Source organism: Colletotrichum higginsianum, chromosome 1 (assembly GCF_001672515.1).
Source record: "Colletotrichum higginsianum IMI 349063 chromosome 1, whole genome shotgun sequence".
NCBI classification, from domain to species: Eukaryota; Fungi; Ascomycota; class Sordariomycetes; order Glomerellales; family Glomerellaceae; genus Colletotrichum; species Colletotrichum higginsianum.
In genome coordinates this window covers 3,094,154-3,110,910 of record NC_030954.1, presented here as the reverse complement: position 1 = coordinate 3,110,910, position 16,757 = coordinate 3,094,154, and the positions used below count along the sequence as shown (strand labels likewise).

The following is a 16,757-nucleotide window of genomic DNA, read 5'->3' as shown; positions in this document are numbered from 1 at the left end:
AAGAGATCGGCGGAGCGGAGCTTGGTGATAGGCTGCCCAATTCCCGTTGAGTTGATTGGTGAGAAGTGGGATCCATAGGGCTGACTGGGCAGACAGACAGCCAAGGGATCGCTGATTCGTGGTTGAGTACGTGTCATCCAAGATGGGCTTCCTGAACCAATGGGACTGCAGTAAAGGTTGCGTCCTGCGTTCTGCGTCCTATTTTCTGCGGCGCCATGACTCCTTAGGCCTCGGAATACGGGGGACGAGATTCGGGGAACAGAGGAGTGGTGACGAAGAGGCCAAGTTGAGGTAGCTGGGACGCCATCTAGTCGGCAGACGGACAGTGGCCGAGCACCGACTCTGAGTCAAAAAGCTAGCTTGCTTTTTGAGTTTCGTGCTTCCTCAGTCTATCGGCAATTAAGCTTGATTAACCCGAGTCGAACTCGCTGGAGTGCCTACAACACGTCAGCCCTACGTGTGGAGAGAGCGACAGAAAGCGACAGAGAGAGAGAGAGAGAGGGGGGGACATGGAGGGTTGACATTGTGATGACAGTACCTAGTGTACAGAGTACACTACGGGTGCTTGGGAGGTGGTGAGCATTCGTAATTGGTTGACGAAGTCATTTGAGTGTGTTCCTGCGAGCATAGGTGCATCCATCATGCGATGTTCCTTGCGCCAAAGTCCCGTGCAGCGCGAAATAGTCACAGCAAAGTACGAATCCTAGCGGGTGGTGAGTCGTAATGTGGTGTGCGCGACGGCGCAATCTAGTGCCGTCAGTTCTGTCGGAGCAAAGCGCCAAGCGTCAAACGACGCAAGCCGGGTGACGAGTCAAGACACAAACATCCATATGGACAATGTTGTCCATGTTCGTGTCCCAGATCGCCAGCATCCCGAATGGGGGAATGCAAACGGCCACCTGCGTGAAGCTGCGGATTCGCCAGCCAGACATTGAGTGTTTTTTCTCTCTTTCAGTCCGACTCCATCGGGGAGATGGCACGGTGCTGTTCGGGTCGGTGCAACCCCCCAATCAGCGCGTGCTCTGTGCCGAACGTCATTCGGCTGACCTTGGACCGGGCTGGTGGGCTCTGTTTTACTAATCGGATCGAGGCCTGTAAGACTGCGAGCTTATGGCGACGAGAACGCCCGCTGGCCGTCCCGATCCCTGCTAATCGGGCGGTCAAATGACCTGCCGGCCGGACGAAAATGCCGAGCTTTGTCGAGGACCGGAAGTCGCGGAGCGGCCATTTCGGGGTTTCTCTCTCTCTTTTTGATGGTCCATGACGCTGGACCAACCCAGCCCAGCCCCCAACCGATGCCCGAGACCTCGCAGCTCGCCCCGTCATCAATGAACTCCACGGCCCACGAACCAGGAGTTGATGGAGACAACTGATATCATCATATCAGCGGGCGACAAACGGCAAGGGTGCCAAAGACATGATTGGCCAACTTCCGCAGCGTCGGTGGCTTCATCGACGGCTAATGTTGGTCTCAATTCGAGAATGGAGCCGCCGGCTAGTTTGAGTAGTTGTCAAGGGGGGTATCTTGTCGCGAACTTGGAAGCATGGCTACCTACGACCCTGAGGCCCCGCGGAGGAGGCTGAGGGCTCTGTGTGAGCGGAATTGAGGAGCCAATTGTTCGCTTAGGGAGTCGGTCCCGGACCCAGACTCTCTTTCTTAGCGACCAGGACTCTCCCAGGTTGGCGGAGAAGGAAACGATCCAGTGGACACTGAATGGACTTGGCGAGTGGAGTTTGATGGACGGCATCTAGTTTGGGACTTTGGTTGTGATGGGCTGATTTCCGACGGGGGTAAGCGAGTGCGGCCAAATTGAGTCTAATCCCACGCGCGCTATCCGTAAGGGAAAAGGTACCGTGCATGAGGCCCCTGTCATCCTACTGTGAGCGGCCTCAAAGCCTCAGTATACTAGCAGAGTGGCAGCAGGAAAGCTGTGTGCAAGTGTGCAATGCAGTGCTGTGCAGCGCAGCGGGATATCATACCGCGCCATGTTGATATGACACCTGAAAGCTTAGCCATGCACACACGTTTCCAGTTACTCGTATCTCTATGTCAATGTGCAATGCAATGCGTGTAACGAATGGGCTTGACGACGTCGTGGTGCCAAGTCGTGTCCTGGGAGTTTCGAGTTAGTAACGGTGCGAGATGAAGATGGCCGGTCAGTCCACTCCAGCTCATCTTCTGACTGAAACTCGATCGAACCTTGCGGTACAACGCCATCCACGATTCCAGCCCTCTCGTTGACTCCATCTGGGCGGTAACGCTGCGCAAGGAACGAGAAATCCGAAGGGCCCTACGGACGGATAGCGCACCCTGCTCTCGCGGACTCCTCTCTCTGCCCTCCTGATCGCATACCAACCTGGCCCTGGCTCTGCTCGTTGCTCTGGGGTCCTGAGCCCGTCGAGATTTATGAGCATGAAAGAAGGCAGCCGTCAATTCGATAAGCCATCCCGGCGTCGGGTATCCGTACAGAAGTGGTTCACGATGAGTTGCGCTTTCCCATCCCTGGTCACCAGGCGTGAAGCATTCAAAGACCAAAGAATTCGTCTGCCTCTGCTGCAGCGCGCGTCAGCGGGTGCCGCAGAGTGACTGCGAGAAACCTGACAAACGGGTCTGCAATCCGTACGGCAACGGTGATCCAAGACATTGACCGGGTTGCATTGCATCGATGTGCTGACGATGTCGTTGATAGCAGGTCGCAATAGGAAGTGACACTCCTCAAGACACCGATCCTCCCGGTTTTCGGGGTTGTCGTACGCTGTCTTGTAGTAGTGTATCGTCCAGCAAACAAGCTGAAGGTTGACGCCGCTAAATCGAGTGCAGTGGCAGAGGAGTGTAATTTCTTAGGTACCTATCAGTGTATGGAGTGCCAGAAGTACACGATACGTTAAGTACCTTAGCCAGGGTCTGTAGGTGGTTATTGGTACTAATTGTGTACCTTGTTGGTTTATTCGGGGCTGTGCTCACGGCTGTTGCTGTCCACCGCTCTGCAGTTTGACCAGCCTGTCACCGACCTGTGGTGACCCTACCAGCGGGTATCAAATGCTGGAATGTGTCGTTGGCACCGTGTGGGGTACCCGATAGGCGGTTTCTACCAGAAAAGACTCGCCAGAATCCATTCCTAAGCAGTGAGAGCTTGACATGAGCGAGGGATCCGTATGTCGCGATGAGGAAGGAAGTGAGATATCTTAGGTAGCCAGGTACGTAGCCAAAGCGGTTCCTAGAAGAGGAGGGGACGGGAACGAGGAGTAAAAAACTACGTATCTCTCGAGGGTCGTTGGCGGACCAGGGGTCGGATCCTTCATGGTCCGCAAAGCCCGTGCTCCGCCTCCACCGGTCGGCCGCGACGTTCTCTCATTGGTTAACCGTTTAGGCAGCAGCCTCTCGCCCCGGGCGCTCTCAGAGTTCTGGTTCCGCTCAAGTCGTTCCAGCGCCCTTGGACTCCCGGCCTGGCTGTTTGTTGCTTGCTGGCGCTGCTTTTCTAATCAACCCCGATAATCTTCGACCGTCGCTCCAGTCCAGTCCGCCTTTCTGCATCCTCGCTCTGCTCACTACCTCTCTCTCTCTCTCTCTCTCTCTCTCCCCGGTTTCTCTCAGTCATTTCTTCGACTCGAATCCTCTCCTCGTCCCCAGCTTTCCCCTCCCATCCTGTCTGTCCTCGCCTTTTAGGGACACACACGCCGCTTCCTCAACATAAACGCCTTGTCCCACTGAGGCCGCCGCACTACCACCGTCTTCCGCCATTCCTCAGTCCAAATCCACCCATCCCCCCCCTCTACTCACCTCGCCTCTCGTCTTTCATCCGGAGACATCCCACGGATCAGACAAGAAACAACTCTTCTTCCCCTTTCCATCCCCGTCTATTCGCCGACGCGTACTACGACTGCAAGCCGCCCATCGTCTCGCATCGCCTCTTCCACACCAAAACCCCTCAGAATTAGGCAGACTGTTTTTGGCCTCGACTTAAATCGACTTGCCTGCTTCGCTGTCTGCCTCCTTCTGCCTGCTTTTCCGGCCTCCCGTTGTATCACATTCACAGCACCGATATTGTCCTCATCGATACCAATATCCCATCTTAACGTAAGGCTTGGATCTGCTCTCATATACGTCGCCCATACCTCTCCCATCTCAAACAATTCCCGCCACATCATCACATTGACCAATCCCAAACCTGGGGGCCTGCCCAAGAGTTTAGGACTTGGGCATCGGGCCTACCAGCGTGGTCCTGGTCGTGACTCACCCCGTGCTCTCTCTTCAGCCCTACCTCCTACTCGATAAACTCGCAAGAGATCTAACACGCCATAGTTGACAGAGTTCTGGACACCCGTGTCATTACCGTCACCATGTCCGTCTCCGTCAACCCTCGACGCAGGACCCCGGTGACTCGCCCGGAGTCCCCTGCCGCCAGTGGCCTCAGTCTTAAGACCAACTGCCTCCGCAAGGGCGCTACCTTCCACTCTCCCACCAGTCCTACTACGTCTTCCTCGGATGATGCCTTGACTGCTCCTCCAAGCCTTCGACGCTCCCAGACCAACCTGGACGACGTTGTCGATGCTCACTGCCGCCGCATGGCGCTCATTGTCGACGACATCGACAAGTCGCTGTCCAACATCAACCTCGTCTCTCCCAACGCCAAGTCCTTCCGCGACGACAGCCTTCCCGTGCCTAGAGGCTTCCTCAACCTTCCCGTCGTTGACCCCGCAATGGCAAAGGACAAGTCAAAGGAGACGGAACGCCGCATTCTGCGTCCCAGAACCCGCCGCTCCTCGAGACATCATGAATCAGACAGCGGACTCGGCACCTCTGTTGCACACACCGCCGAGACAGAGCCTGCGACCACGGCATCAAAGAAGGCATCGGCCATTACCAGGTCTGCCGCCAACACTTCTTCTTCCACCATGGAGAAGCTTCCCGCCCTGAGCTCCAGGGCTGTCAACCGCATCCACGAGCACGTCCTCCGACCGCTCCGGGCCAAGCCTGCCCTCAAGGACTTCGAGGCGATTGTTCTTGACGTCCCCAGGCGCATCAGAGAAAAGGAGATCATCTGCCTGAGAGACCTTGAAAAGACGCTCATCTTCATGGCACCGGTAAGTCAGCTCCTGAATGAAACTGGAGTGCGGGCAAATACTTATCGATCGTTGATGAAGGAGAGGACCAAGACCGCCGCCTTGTACCTTGATTTCTGCCTGACGTCGATCCGCTGCATTCAAGCCACTGTGGAATACCTTAGCGACCGAGAACAGACTCGACCCAACGACCGCCCTTACACTAACGGCTATTTTATCGATCTCGTGGAACAGATTCGCCAGTACGCCGGCCAGCTTGCCGCTGCCAAGGAAACTGGATCAGACGCTGCCGATATGGACGTTGACCCGTACGACACCCGTTCCCGCCTATCACTTGACCATGCTGACGTCTTCTGCAGAACCGACGAAATCAAGCTTTTTGGTGGCATCGCCGAGAACGGACGCCCTGCCGAGCTCGTCCGCGTCCGCAAGGACGGCAAGGCCATTTCCATGGCGACTGGCTTGGAGGTCGACCTCGACGACGCCAAGAGCCCCATTCAGATGAAGCGCTCCTTGAGCCAACAGCTGGAGGACGACGAGGAGATTATGCGCTCCATGGCCCGCCGCAAGAAGAACGCGAGCCCCGAGGAGCTCGCCCCCAAGAAGTGCCGTGAGCCCGGCTGCCCCAAGGAGTTCAAGCGCCCTTGCGACCTAACCAAGCACGAGAAGACGCACTCTCGTCCCTGGAAGTGTCCCGTCAAGTCTTGCAAATACCACGAGTACGGCTGGCCCACTGAGAAGGAGATGGACCGCCACCACAACGACAAGCACTCGTCGGCCCCGCCCATGTACGAGTGCCTGTTCTCGCCGTGCCCGTATAAGTCGAAGCGTGAGTCGAACTGCAAACAACACATGGAGAAGGCCCACGGCTGGCATTACGTTCGCACCAAGACCAACGGCAAGAAGCCCTCGAGCAATGCCGGCAGCGTTACCCAGTCCACCCCCCAGCTCATCCACATGCCTACTCCCTCCACCAGCAGCGCTGCCACTCCTCCTCCACCACTGGACCAGTTCAACTTCAACGACCCCATTCTCGCCCCCATGCATGCCATCGGCCCTGTGGGCGACTTGGCCTCTCACATAGACGGCATGGAGTTCCCCTCGTACATCTCGGACGAGGAGTTCGACCAAGTCCTGGGCGCTTCGGGCCCATTCGATGGCCAGCTTGACATGTCGATGTCTCCTCCGGACCACAACACTCCCTCCACCGACGTGTCTTACGGCCCGTACTCGTATCAGGAAGGCCCTGACTTCACTGTGAACGAGGACATTTATGGTGCCCACGCCCAGCTCCCTACTCCCGACCGAGCTGTTTTTGCCGAGAAGATGAACATGGCCTTCCCCATCTACCAACCTGTTCCCACTTGCCAGCCTCAGATCGACACCGCTCAGATTGCTCCACACATTTCCCCCATTGGCCAGGGTAATGCCATGCTCTACACCCCAAACTCGCTGGCTGAGGTGGACGAAGGCTTCGAGGACACGTTCACTGGCGCCAATGAGTTCTGCGGCAACGATTTCCAGCTCTTCCCGGCCACCACTGTGACCAAGACGTACGAGCCCCTCTTTGGCGAGGTGCCTAGTGCTGGCTTGGGTTACTCCCAGACTTCGCAGGACCCGTTCCAGTCTATCGACTGGATGGACTATCAAAACTTTCCGAGCCAGTAAACTGGTGCTGGAAGGCGGGCGATGGGTACGATGGGAGCGCTCGTCGGCGGCTCCATCGTATGTGACACAATATTCATTCGGGGCGGGACTGGGTTATGATTTAATGACTGGGTATGGACAAAGCCTCGAGAGGGTTTGAGGGGGGTCGGACGCTCGACCTTCCCCTTTATTTAACATTTTTTGTATTATTGGACTCGCACAACTACTCAGCTTGCTCTTGGATTTGATTCTTTTCTCATTTTCGATTCACATGAGATTGATCATAGAGAAGACGTGGCTGGAAAGAGGATTGGTGGCTGGACAGCCCAACCAGAGAGGGTCTGGTGGCTAGTTCCTACGTGGTTTGAGGAAGACGATTTAGAAACGTTATCGCTCAATTTTGACACGGCGATTCTGCCTAAACCACACCAAAACCAGTTCTTGAGGGTATCCGTTGAGCAATGCCGTGGAGTGATTCGCTGAGACAGTCACTGGTTTGTAGGCCTTCTCGCATGCACTGCCGAACGGTAGTTTGCTCTGGTTTCCCTTTCGAACAACGCAAAAACAACGCACCAAAAAAACTTGGAAAAGAAAAAAAAGAGAAACCACCGGTTGACAGACGTCGATGTGGGCGGACGGGGATACCAGATTCGGGTGCCCGCGGAGAGGGGGTTACGGGAACGACGTGTTTGGTTTGGTTATGAGTCTTCACGGCGAGGCCAAGCGTTGCGCTATTGTCTTGCATCCTGCTGGACGTCGAAAGCACGGGGCCCAGATCTGACACATCCCATATTTGGCCTCACTTTTCGATGCGCCACGGGACATGACGGCAAAGCAAGGGCTCAGGCGATGGAGGGATCTGCGCGTGGAAAACGTATGAGGAGAGGGTGGTGACTGGGAGGGCAAACGAAAAGGGTAAAAGTAGGTAGACACCAAAATAGGTAGAAGGAACCAATCTCAGACGCTATTGTACGAGACTAATGCTTTCCCTCCTACCGTTCTTGGAGTTGTCTCCCCCTCCCACCCTCCTTGGGTTTGAATCTGTCCGCCCCCGAAAGCTTCCTGCGGCGGGCTGCTGATTGTACCGACTCCAAACCGCCATCATGCCGAAGAGGACTACATAATAACGACTCCGATATGGTGTAGTGGCCAACATAATGTCCTCTCCTCTCCAGAAGTTCGCTATAGCTTGCCCCTCGCAGGTGGGGACAAAGTGTTGCCCGTACTTACCTGCCTACCTACCTGGCTGGGTGCCTTAGGTACCTAAAGGTGTACAAGCAATGCTAAAGTCCCTACGGTGAATACCTCTTAAACCAGCAATCGCGCTTGCTGCGCGCAGAAGGTCACGTGATACGAGCAGTGCACTACCACGAGCTCATTCTTACGTAGCCAGATTCCCAGTTTCGAAATCAATTCGCAGTGATTTCTGCCGTTTTTAGCTTCCACTTTTTAATTGCTGGCATCATCAATATTCAGACCTAACTCACATCCTGCATTCCATAGAGCTCTTGCCAGGTGTGCGTGTGCAGTCCACTGTCTTAGGTAAGTAAGGGTAGTTGTCGCTTCCATTACGTGATTGGTAGGAGCTCCGGTGGGTCCTCGCCAGATGCCATCTTTCTGAAAGAGCCTGCGGGCAGCTGGCCGGAAGCTACCTACAGTATCCTCCGTCTCCACACCCACTCTCCAAAACCATTTCCTCTGCTGCGAAAATTTCCATCCTCTTGCACTCTTCAACCTCACCAGCCTCCCATCGCCGCCAACGAAGGCTTCCTCGCCTCTGCAGATCTCGACTTCGAGGCATCGCATCTTCCTGTGTCTCGAACTACCACGGACAATTGACTGAAGTCCCGTGTTAGAGAGAGGTAAGCCCGCAAACCTGGTTTTCTTTCTCCTTTTTTCCTTGGGGACTTTTCCCCAAACTTGTCGAGCTCCCGACGTATGCTTTTGGGGCTCGCGCAAGAAATGACCATTATATGATGAAGTCATAAAACCTTTTATACTCATAGGAAGAGCCGTCTGAGACGCCCCGGGCATTCCAAGGCGGCCCTTTCACCACCCCTCTCTGGGCCCTGCTTTCCTCTTCTTTTCACCCTCACATGCGTTTTCGCCGGCCTGCCGGAGCTCTCACCTGATCGCACACCACCACCGGGAACACTGCAGCGCACTCTCCACTGGGAGCTCTGTAGCTCAGGATACCGGGGGCTGCGTGTGTGTTCTCAAGGGTAGCGCGAAGGCAACGGCCGATGGAGGTGCCTTGGGGGGGTTGGAGGGTCGGGGAGGGATAGGGGTTTGGATGATGGGCTGGGAGGGTCGCCGCTCCTTCGGCCTCGCCCTTCGTGAGACACCCTACTCTTTGAACCGGCACATGGGCTTGGGACTATTGCACCGTCATGTGCCGTCTCTTGTTTCGTCGGGGGGTAGGGGCGGCGTTTGGTGGGGTGGGGATGTTGTGCTTTTAACTCAGGTTTCTGAAATTTGCTGGTCAAATATCTCTTTTTCATTTTGGCATTGGGTTTAGTTACATCGTTTGCTAACCTTGAGACTATCTAGATATCAGGAGGGGTGTGTTTGCATTGTCGTCAGGTGTCTTTGGTGGGGCTGGTCGGTGGTGGCCATGGCCAGAGTAGAACAGAGTAATACAAGACGTTCATTTGAGTCATTATTGTGTTCTTCCCTGTAGTGTCTATGTAATGATGTCCATGCCGGCGTGCCAGTCCAGATCCATCCATGCCGCAACCAATTCATGCGAGAAGCCGTCACAGTCCTTGTGTGTATCAACATTACTCGTCGCTGTCGCTCTCAAACACTGGCCGTCTCCTCTGCTGGCGTGCTCCCGTCTGTTGTCGCGGGGTAGCATCTTCATCCTCATCCGCTTCCTCGGACTCGTCCGTCGGCGCTATCGTCGGCGACGTCTTCCTCTTCCCTTTACTACTGAGAAGCACGTCGTCGAGGTCCGGCAAAGAGTCGACCGACTCCTGCGTCGCCGGGAACTGTGTCGGCACATAAAACGGCCGGGCAGCCTCGTCGCGCTTCGCCGACCCTGCTGTGGCCGTTGCTGGGCTTGTGGCCTCCAGCACCGAAGACGTCGGAGGGATGCTGGAGACGGGATGGTCGTCCGAGACGACGAAATCGAGCAGGTCGCCTCCGCTGTCCGACCCATCCGTGTCCAGAGCATCGCTGTCCCTGTCACAGTCGTCGCCGATCTCGTCGCTGTTGATGCCGCGCCCCCGTAGCTTCGGGGCCTTCTTGCCACGCCCCCTTCCGGCCCCGGCCTTTTTCGCCTTCAGTTGCCGTCGCGGCGGCGACTCTTCGTCCGCGACGTCATCCATGTCGTCGTCTATCAGCGCTGCGGCAGATGCTAACGCCGAACGCTTGGGCGCGCCGGTCGATCTGCGCTTCTTTGGCCGTGACTCCTCGGCGTGGTCGTCATCCGACACCGCCATCGTCAACTGCCGCTCTCTGACCGTCCCTTTGCCTGCAAACGCTTCATCTTCTGTGTCGCTACCGTAGGACGGAACCGGAATATCCTCCCATCGGCTCATGTCCTCTTCTCCAAATGGCTGTATGTAGCGGCTTCTGGTGTCTTGGTTCTTGGCAAACTTTTGGCACAATTTGACAAATCTTTTCGTTCGCTGGCCGTGTTGGACTTTGTGTACTGGCCGGAGGCGTCGCTGAAGCGCGGGGTACGCAGCCAGACTCGGCATCTCCGTCTCTTCGATTTTGGCCCGACTGGCGGGTAGAGACCGATACACCTTGTCCAACTCGGCCAATTGTGCCTCTGTGAGGACGACCGCGCTGACCGAGGGCACGTCCGCGACGAAGTCGACCTCTGTCGGCTCTTGCTTCTTGGGGCGGCCTCTTTTGGGGGCCGCGCCGCTCTTACCCATGTCTGATGCCTTCATGAAGCCCAGCTCGACGCCGTCTGGCAAGTGGAATTTCTTGGGGGGCAGCTTCTTCCTTGCCCTGCCCCTCTTGGGCTCCGGCAGGGACGGGTTCTGCGTGTTCTCGATGGGGATCTCAATGTGCTGCATGACCACCTCCGGGCGGATGTCCCTAGGCACAATTCTGGTCGAGAGGTCGTGGCGGAAGTTGAATTTGCTCCCCTCGCAGATCAGCTTCTGCATCTCTGCGTAGTTGTCTTTTGACCGTGCAAATGCGTCTTCCTCTTTGCCTCGCATCAGCAAGAGTACGATGTTACCGGCCCTTTTTCGCCCTGTTCTGCCCATACGTTGGAGCATCCTGATGGGCGAAGATGAGGCGTCGTAACACACGATGAGATCAACTTGCCCAATGTCCAAGCCCTCTTCACCAATGGACGTTGCGACCAGCACGTTGTATTCGCCGTCTTTGAACTTTTGGATTGTTGCAATCTGTTCGCTCTGCTTCATGCCTGCGGACCGCTTCGAGTCGGCCTGGCCAACGAACACGGTGGCCTTGATCAACGGTTTGTGGACGTTTAGTACCCGGACAATATCCTCGGCACTATCCCTGTACTCGCTGAACACAATGATGCGAGTGGAAGTCTGACCAGCGTCCATGAAGTGGTTGAGAACGGTGTCTTGCAGAGCGGCAAGCTTCGGGTGGCCAACGAAGCCTTCAGTGCGAAGCCACTTTTCCACCTTGGTCATCATTTCCTGGAAGCTTTTGTCGTTAACTATTTGCTTCTTGTACTTGGACCCCTTGTCCCCTCTGTCTTCGGTCTCGCTCCGGAACTCCTTCAGGTTTTCGTAGAAAGGTCGAATCCCATGGAAATTGAGCAATTTGATCGCGTGGGCGAGACTCTGCAGAATGCTGAAAATGGCTCTCATCATAAACTGCACCCCGGGGTTGGTTTTGCGTCCGACGCTGGCGAACCAATCCTGCTGTTGCTTGACCAGGCCGTATGTTGTGATTGCCATGGGATCTCTGCCGTAGTAGATATTTTGCTGAGTGAGCTTGTCCATCAACGGCTTCAGGGCTTTGGAGAACAGATCCTTGATCTCGCACATTTCGTCAGAGGGATCAAGCACAACTTGCTCGACGTTTCTTTGATGGACGTATTGGCGGATATCGATCGAATCCTCGGTCCGGATCTCGATGTGTGATATCCCGAGGTTGTCGATGATTTCTTGCACAGTCTCAATCTTTGAGCCTGGTGTCGCAGTCAATGCCAATAGTCGGAAATAGGGGTTAAATTGTCGTATCTTCTTGACGACCTTTGCGTATGCGTATTCGCCTGTCGCGCGATGGGCTTCGTCGATCACTAGCAGAACAATGGATTTCGGGTCGGCATAGCCATGCGAGATGTCGTTCTGCAGCGTCTGCGGCGTCATGAAGAATACTCGTTTGGACGACCATTCATCGACTCTGAGGGCCGGTGCCGTGTCGCCTGTAAGGAGCGTCGTCTCGGATCGAGGTATTCCCACAATGTTGAAGCAAGCGTCGACTTGCTGCGCTACCAGGGGTTTGGTTGGCGCAACGAACACAATCTTGGCATCTTTTGTCCAGCGATAGTAATTGAGCATGACGGTCGCGGCAATGAATGTCTTGCCAAGTCCCGTGGGCAACGCGACAAGTGTGTTATTGAACAGCCCGTTCTTGACGATGCTGAACTGATAGTCTCTGGTGGCTCCAAGATTGGTTGGATATAACCAGGTCTTCATGGCTTCGCGATTGATGGCATGTTGCGAAGGGGCTTCTGCTGGCCGGTCTCCCCTGTAGACCCGGCCAAACCCTGGCTGAGAAGGTTGGACGGATGCGTCGTCTGCCACTCTTCCGCCTAGTAGAGTTGTCTGCCGAAATGTCGACGACGATGTGCGAGTCAGCCCATTCTGAGCTCTGGGTGCCGTAGATACCGCGTTCCCGGTGGGCGGCGCGGCAGACAGAGGCTCCGGCGAAGACGAGAAAGCATCCGAGGGTAAGTCATCCAACTCGTTTCCCAGAGGTTGGGTTGATGCTGCCCGTTGAAGTGCCTGTGAAACCGCTTGAGACGAGATCGCAGTGATGAAGAAATACGTTGTCAAAGGTATATAGACTTACACTGGGCGCTGTAACCTTGGCCACTGTGTTTGCACCAGAGCCTTCAAAATGGCGTCCCGTGTCGGTCCGGCCGAAGGACGAAGCTAGAGTATTGGTGACTGAAGATATTCTCCTAGAAGGCGTAGTCTGCGCATCAAACACATATGTGCTTGATGGCACAGTTTGACTCTGGCTAAGGGCTTCCACCAAATCCTCGTCTGCCAGGTCGTCGTCGTATTCGTCAGAATCCATGGCGAGAACAGCAATCAAGTCCCACTCGATGAGTGAGTGATGTGTTTGGTTGTTCACCGGAAATCCGTGAGCATGGTGAGATTTCCCTCGGTCGCTATGAAGAATTGCCTGCTACGGACTCGTCGATGTTTCTTCTTCCTAGGTGATGAGGGGCTCGCGTGGCGACCTTGCCAGACGCGTCGTCGAGCTCAACGCGAAAGCGTATCTGAGTCACCTGATTTTGATTGTTTAATGCCATCCCTGATAGGGATGGTGACCCACTCCGGTGTTTCCAAGTGGGGCCGAGGTCTGTTGTAAGATCCGCAGAGCTGTAGCTCTTCTGTTGGCCAGCAACCATGGTCCTAACTCTGGCTTTTTCTGAAAAGATTATGGAATTGTTATCTGAGATATGATGTGATGTGTTGAAAAAGAACGAAAAAGCTTTCTGTTTCAAAGCTCAAGGGCCGATTGATTGTCTCTTTAATCCTTCCTCCCCCCCCCTCTTTTTGCTGTGTTCATACTGAACCTAGGAAGAACCCTGAATAAACACGCTGGCGAGACAACAATCAGCGGTTGTAAGCCGGAAATCAGAGATAGTTTCAATACAACAAGCGGAAACCATTGAAAAATCCTTGATGTAAATGGAATAGGTTTATTTCGAAGGACAATCCAAATTCAGTAAAAAAATGTCCAAACCCTCAAGATACCTACCTACCCAAGTACCCACAGGAGGACCTGTACGTGCTGAAAGCAGCAAGTTTACCTAAGGTCGGTTGAGCCATGGCCAGCAAGCACGCTAATCCAGTTCAGGTAAGGTCGCATGCGATCTGAGCGTTCCTGCCTGGTGGCCTCTAGTGGGGCTGACTCAAACGTCACTGCTTTTCGCGACAGACGAATTTCTTCACATCTATTCCTTTCACTTCATCACTCACCTCACCTCGGACACCACCCATAAAGCTGCATGGTCTTTGCTTTTACCGTGTTGGCCACGTCTTCATCGTTCTCTTTGCAAATTTCTCAAAGACGTTGCCGAAATTACACCTGCTCTTTTTGCAGCCTGCGCCACGGCACTTGGTGCCTACATACTTTGAAGCTGCCTGCGCCCCCGAAACGAGACAACGGCCGTTCGCTCTACAATACAACAGCGATTCCTTTTCGCCTCCACGATCATTTTCATAGTTATTCTCGGCGCTCAGCGAAACCTTGGGCTCCTTGTTACCGTCTCCATCCTCGACTTCATTAAGCGAACCTCATCCACGAACACCCCTCTCTCCACCCATCTCCGAACACCACCTGTCGCTTTTTGCTCGTCGCAACAACTCGACGAAGATGGCGCCTCCACGAGCTCCTCGCAGCATGACGTCGCAGCCTGCGCGCGACACCCGTAACTCTACTGTTGGGGCCAAGACGTCGCGCGGTGGCGGCATTCAGAAGCGCCGCGGTGGCAGAACCCAAGTCGACAGGGACGGAGACCTTGACATGGGTAGCGCCGCCGGAGGAAGTGGCACACGGCGACCAAACAGCAGAGCAGCCCCGGCTGACACGAACAACTCGCGACCTCGGGGATCAACAAGATCTGGCGCTCCCTCCGGCAAGCCAGGCTCGAAAGTACACCAAGCGATTGCCCGACACTTGGACACTGGCGATGGAAACGATCTGGTATCAAGGAGGAAGCCACAGAGCTCTGGCCTCGTCTGGCTGACCGTCAAGGGTCTGAAGGAGAGCAAGGCCGCAAGCAATGATGACGGCGGTCTACGTGATCTGTTGATGTTCCTGGAGCGAAAAGCCACCACCCTGTCCGGCCGCAACAAAACGGTGCACATCAAGAAGGTATGTAGTGTTGCCGTGAGGCTCGGGGGAACTACATAGGGATGCCGAATGGACCAGCCTCGTTGCAACGCCAGTTACCACGCGAAGCGAGAGACACACAGCCCCATACCGGCTGCGTATGCCCTCTATGTAGCTGGGATGAAGTTAATGACTTTGAAACCGCTAACCATCAATAGTCGAGTTTGAGAGGGGACCTGGTCAACATTGCGGCAAGCAAGGAAGATGCGGAGGAAATTCTCAAAGTCAATACCTTCACGTTTGCTGGAACGCAGTTGGAGATCTCTGATAGTGACGGATCGATCGCCAAGGCGAACGAAGCATCCGCGGCAGCGCAAGAGACAAAGCAGAAACTCCAAAGCATCATGTCACTCCGTTACGACATGGAAAACAAGCTCTTGAGACTGGACGCCCTGAACCAGGACGAAGGCCTGATACAAATGGGAATGCTGGAGTCTAAAGACAGAGCCGAGAAGCTCTTCAAGGTCATGATGAGGATTTGCGACGAGCTCTTCAAGACACCCCAAGCCAAGATCGATGCCATCCACAGCATCAGCCTGGCCAACAATAACATCGACACTGTTGCGCAAGTCGAGGAGATGGCGGATACGTTCCCCGATCTCAAGAACCTCGACCTCAGCGGGAACCAGATCGTGTCTGTCGCGGGCCTGTGGAGATGGCGCCAGAAGCTCAAGAAGCTAGAGACCCTGTACCTGACGGGCAACCCACTGCCAGTCGCGGAGCCCAAGGTGGTGCTCGAGCTGTTGCACTTCTTCCCCAAGCTGCAGGTCCTGAATGGTGAGCAATTGACACCAGAACGGATTGCGGAAATCAAGGCAGCAGGTCGACCAAAGCCGATTCCCCAGCGCGGACCCGACTTCCGTGACGTAGCCGGCATCGGAGAGGCCTTCCTGCTCGAGTTCTTCCTCGGCTTCGACACGGACCGCACAGGTCTACTAGCCAAGTACTACGACGACAACAGCCAATTCTCTCTGGCTGTGGACACCCATTCCGTCAGGGACGAGAATCTGCCACAGCCGCTCCCCTGGTCTTCATACATCAAGCAGTCTCGGAATCTGATGAAGATCACGACCCCAGCCGCCCGAGCCGCGAGGCTCATCACCGGAAGGGAGGCGACGTGGAACCTCTGGAACGACCTTCCGAAAACACAGCACCCGGACATCAAGTCGGACATCAGCAAGTACATTATGGACTGCCATCTCCTGCCTGGTCTCGCCGACCCGACCGGCCAGACCGCCGGCGGAGTTGACGGCATGATCATCTCCGTGCATGGCCAATTTGAAGAATGTGACAAGTCCGGTAAGACGGGTCTCCGAAGCTTTTCTCGCACATTCGTCCTGGGACCCGGACGACCCAACAGCAACCCCATTCGCGTCGTGAGCGACATGCTCTCCCTCAGGGCCTACAACCCGCTCCCCAACATCTTCGTTGCCGAGGGCCAAGCCCCGTCAGCGCAAGAACAAGAACAGCGCCAGGCCATGATTGTCGAACTATCAAAGCAGACGACAATGACACCCACATACTCGGAAATGTGCCTGTCCGACGTCGCGTGGGACTTCACCAGGGCCTTGGCAGTCTTTCACGAGAAAAAGGTAAGATGATCCGAAATCTGGAACCGCCGAAAACCAATACTAAGCCCCACGCAGGCACAATTGCCAGCCGAAGCATTCGCCAGCGTCTAGAGAATGCTGTGCTCGTCTCGTCCACTTTGGGGGCGTTGAGGAACTCGGAGGACAAGGGTGGATTAGGAAAAGACCATGCTGGGGCCGTCCAAGTACGACATCGGACGTCTGGCCCACAACAGCGATATATTGGAAGGAGGGAAGAAAATGTATCTCCACACGCCGAGGATCAAAGCAAGATTGGGTAGGGGTCCTTGACAAATGTCCAGGGCTCGGAAGATAGGAGGATAGGAGGAAGCCGTCACTTACCCCATGTGTGAGGCGGAACTAGAGGAAAGAAAATCAGAG

General features: G+C 55.2%; 3 protein-coding genes across 3 annotated transcripts; 2 read left to right on the top strand and 1 right to left on the bottom strand.

The window, feature by feature from the left end:
• Positions 1-4,341: 4,341 nt before the first annotated feature.
• CH63R_00952 (Zinc finger transcription factor ace1) lies at positions 4,342-6,732 on the top strand (the record flags this gene model as incomplete). The annotated part of the gene is given in 2 exon segments (XM_018295927.1): positions 4,342-5,085; positions 5,095-6,732. Coding segments are annotated over 2 exon segments (2,382 nt in total).
• A 2,759-nt stretch (positions 6,733-9,491) lies between these two features.
• Positions 9,492-12,960, bottom strand: CH63R_00951 (Type III restriction enzyme; the record flags this gene model as incomplete). The annotated part of the gene is made up of 2 exons (XM_018295926.1): positions 9,492-12,662; positions 12,730-12,960. The coding sequence occupies 2 exons, from the start codon at positions 12,958-12,960 to the stop codon at positions 9,492-9,494; spliced, it is 3,402 nt and encodes a 1,133-aa protein (XP_018164288.1).
• Positions 12,961-14,268: 1,308 nt separating this feature from the next.
• Positions 14,269-16,469, top strand: CH63R_00950 (TAP domain-containing protein; the record flags this gene model as incomplete). Its single annotated transcript, XM_018295925.1, has 3 exons — positions 14,269-14,769; positions 14,946-16,379; positions 16,434-16,469. The coding sequence occupies 3 exons, from the start codon at positions 14,269-14,271 to the stop codon at positions 16,467-16,469; spliced, it is 1,971 nt and encodes a 656-aa protein (XP_018164287.1).
• Positions 16,470-16,757: the final 288 nt, after the last annotated feature.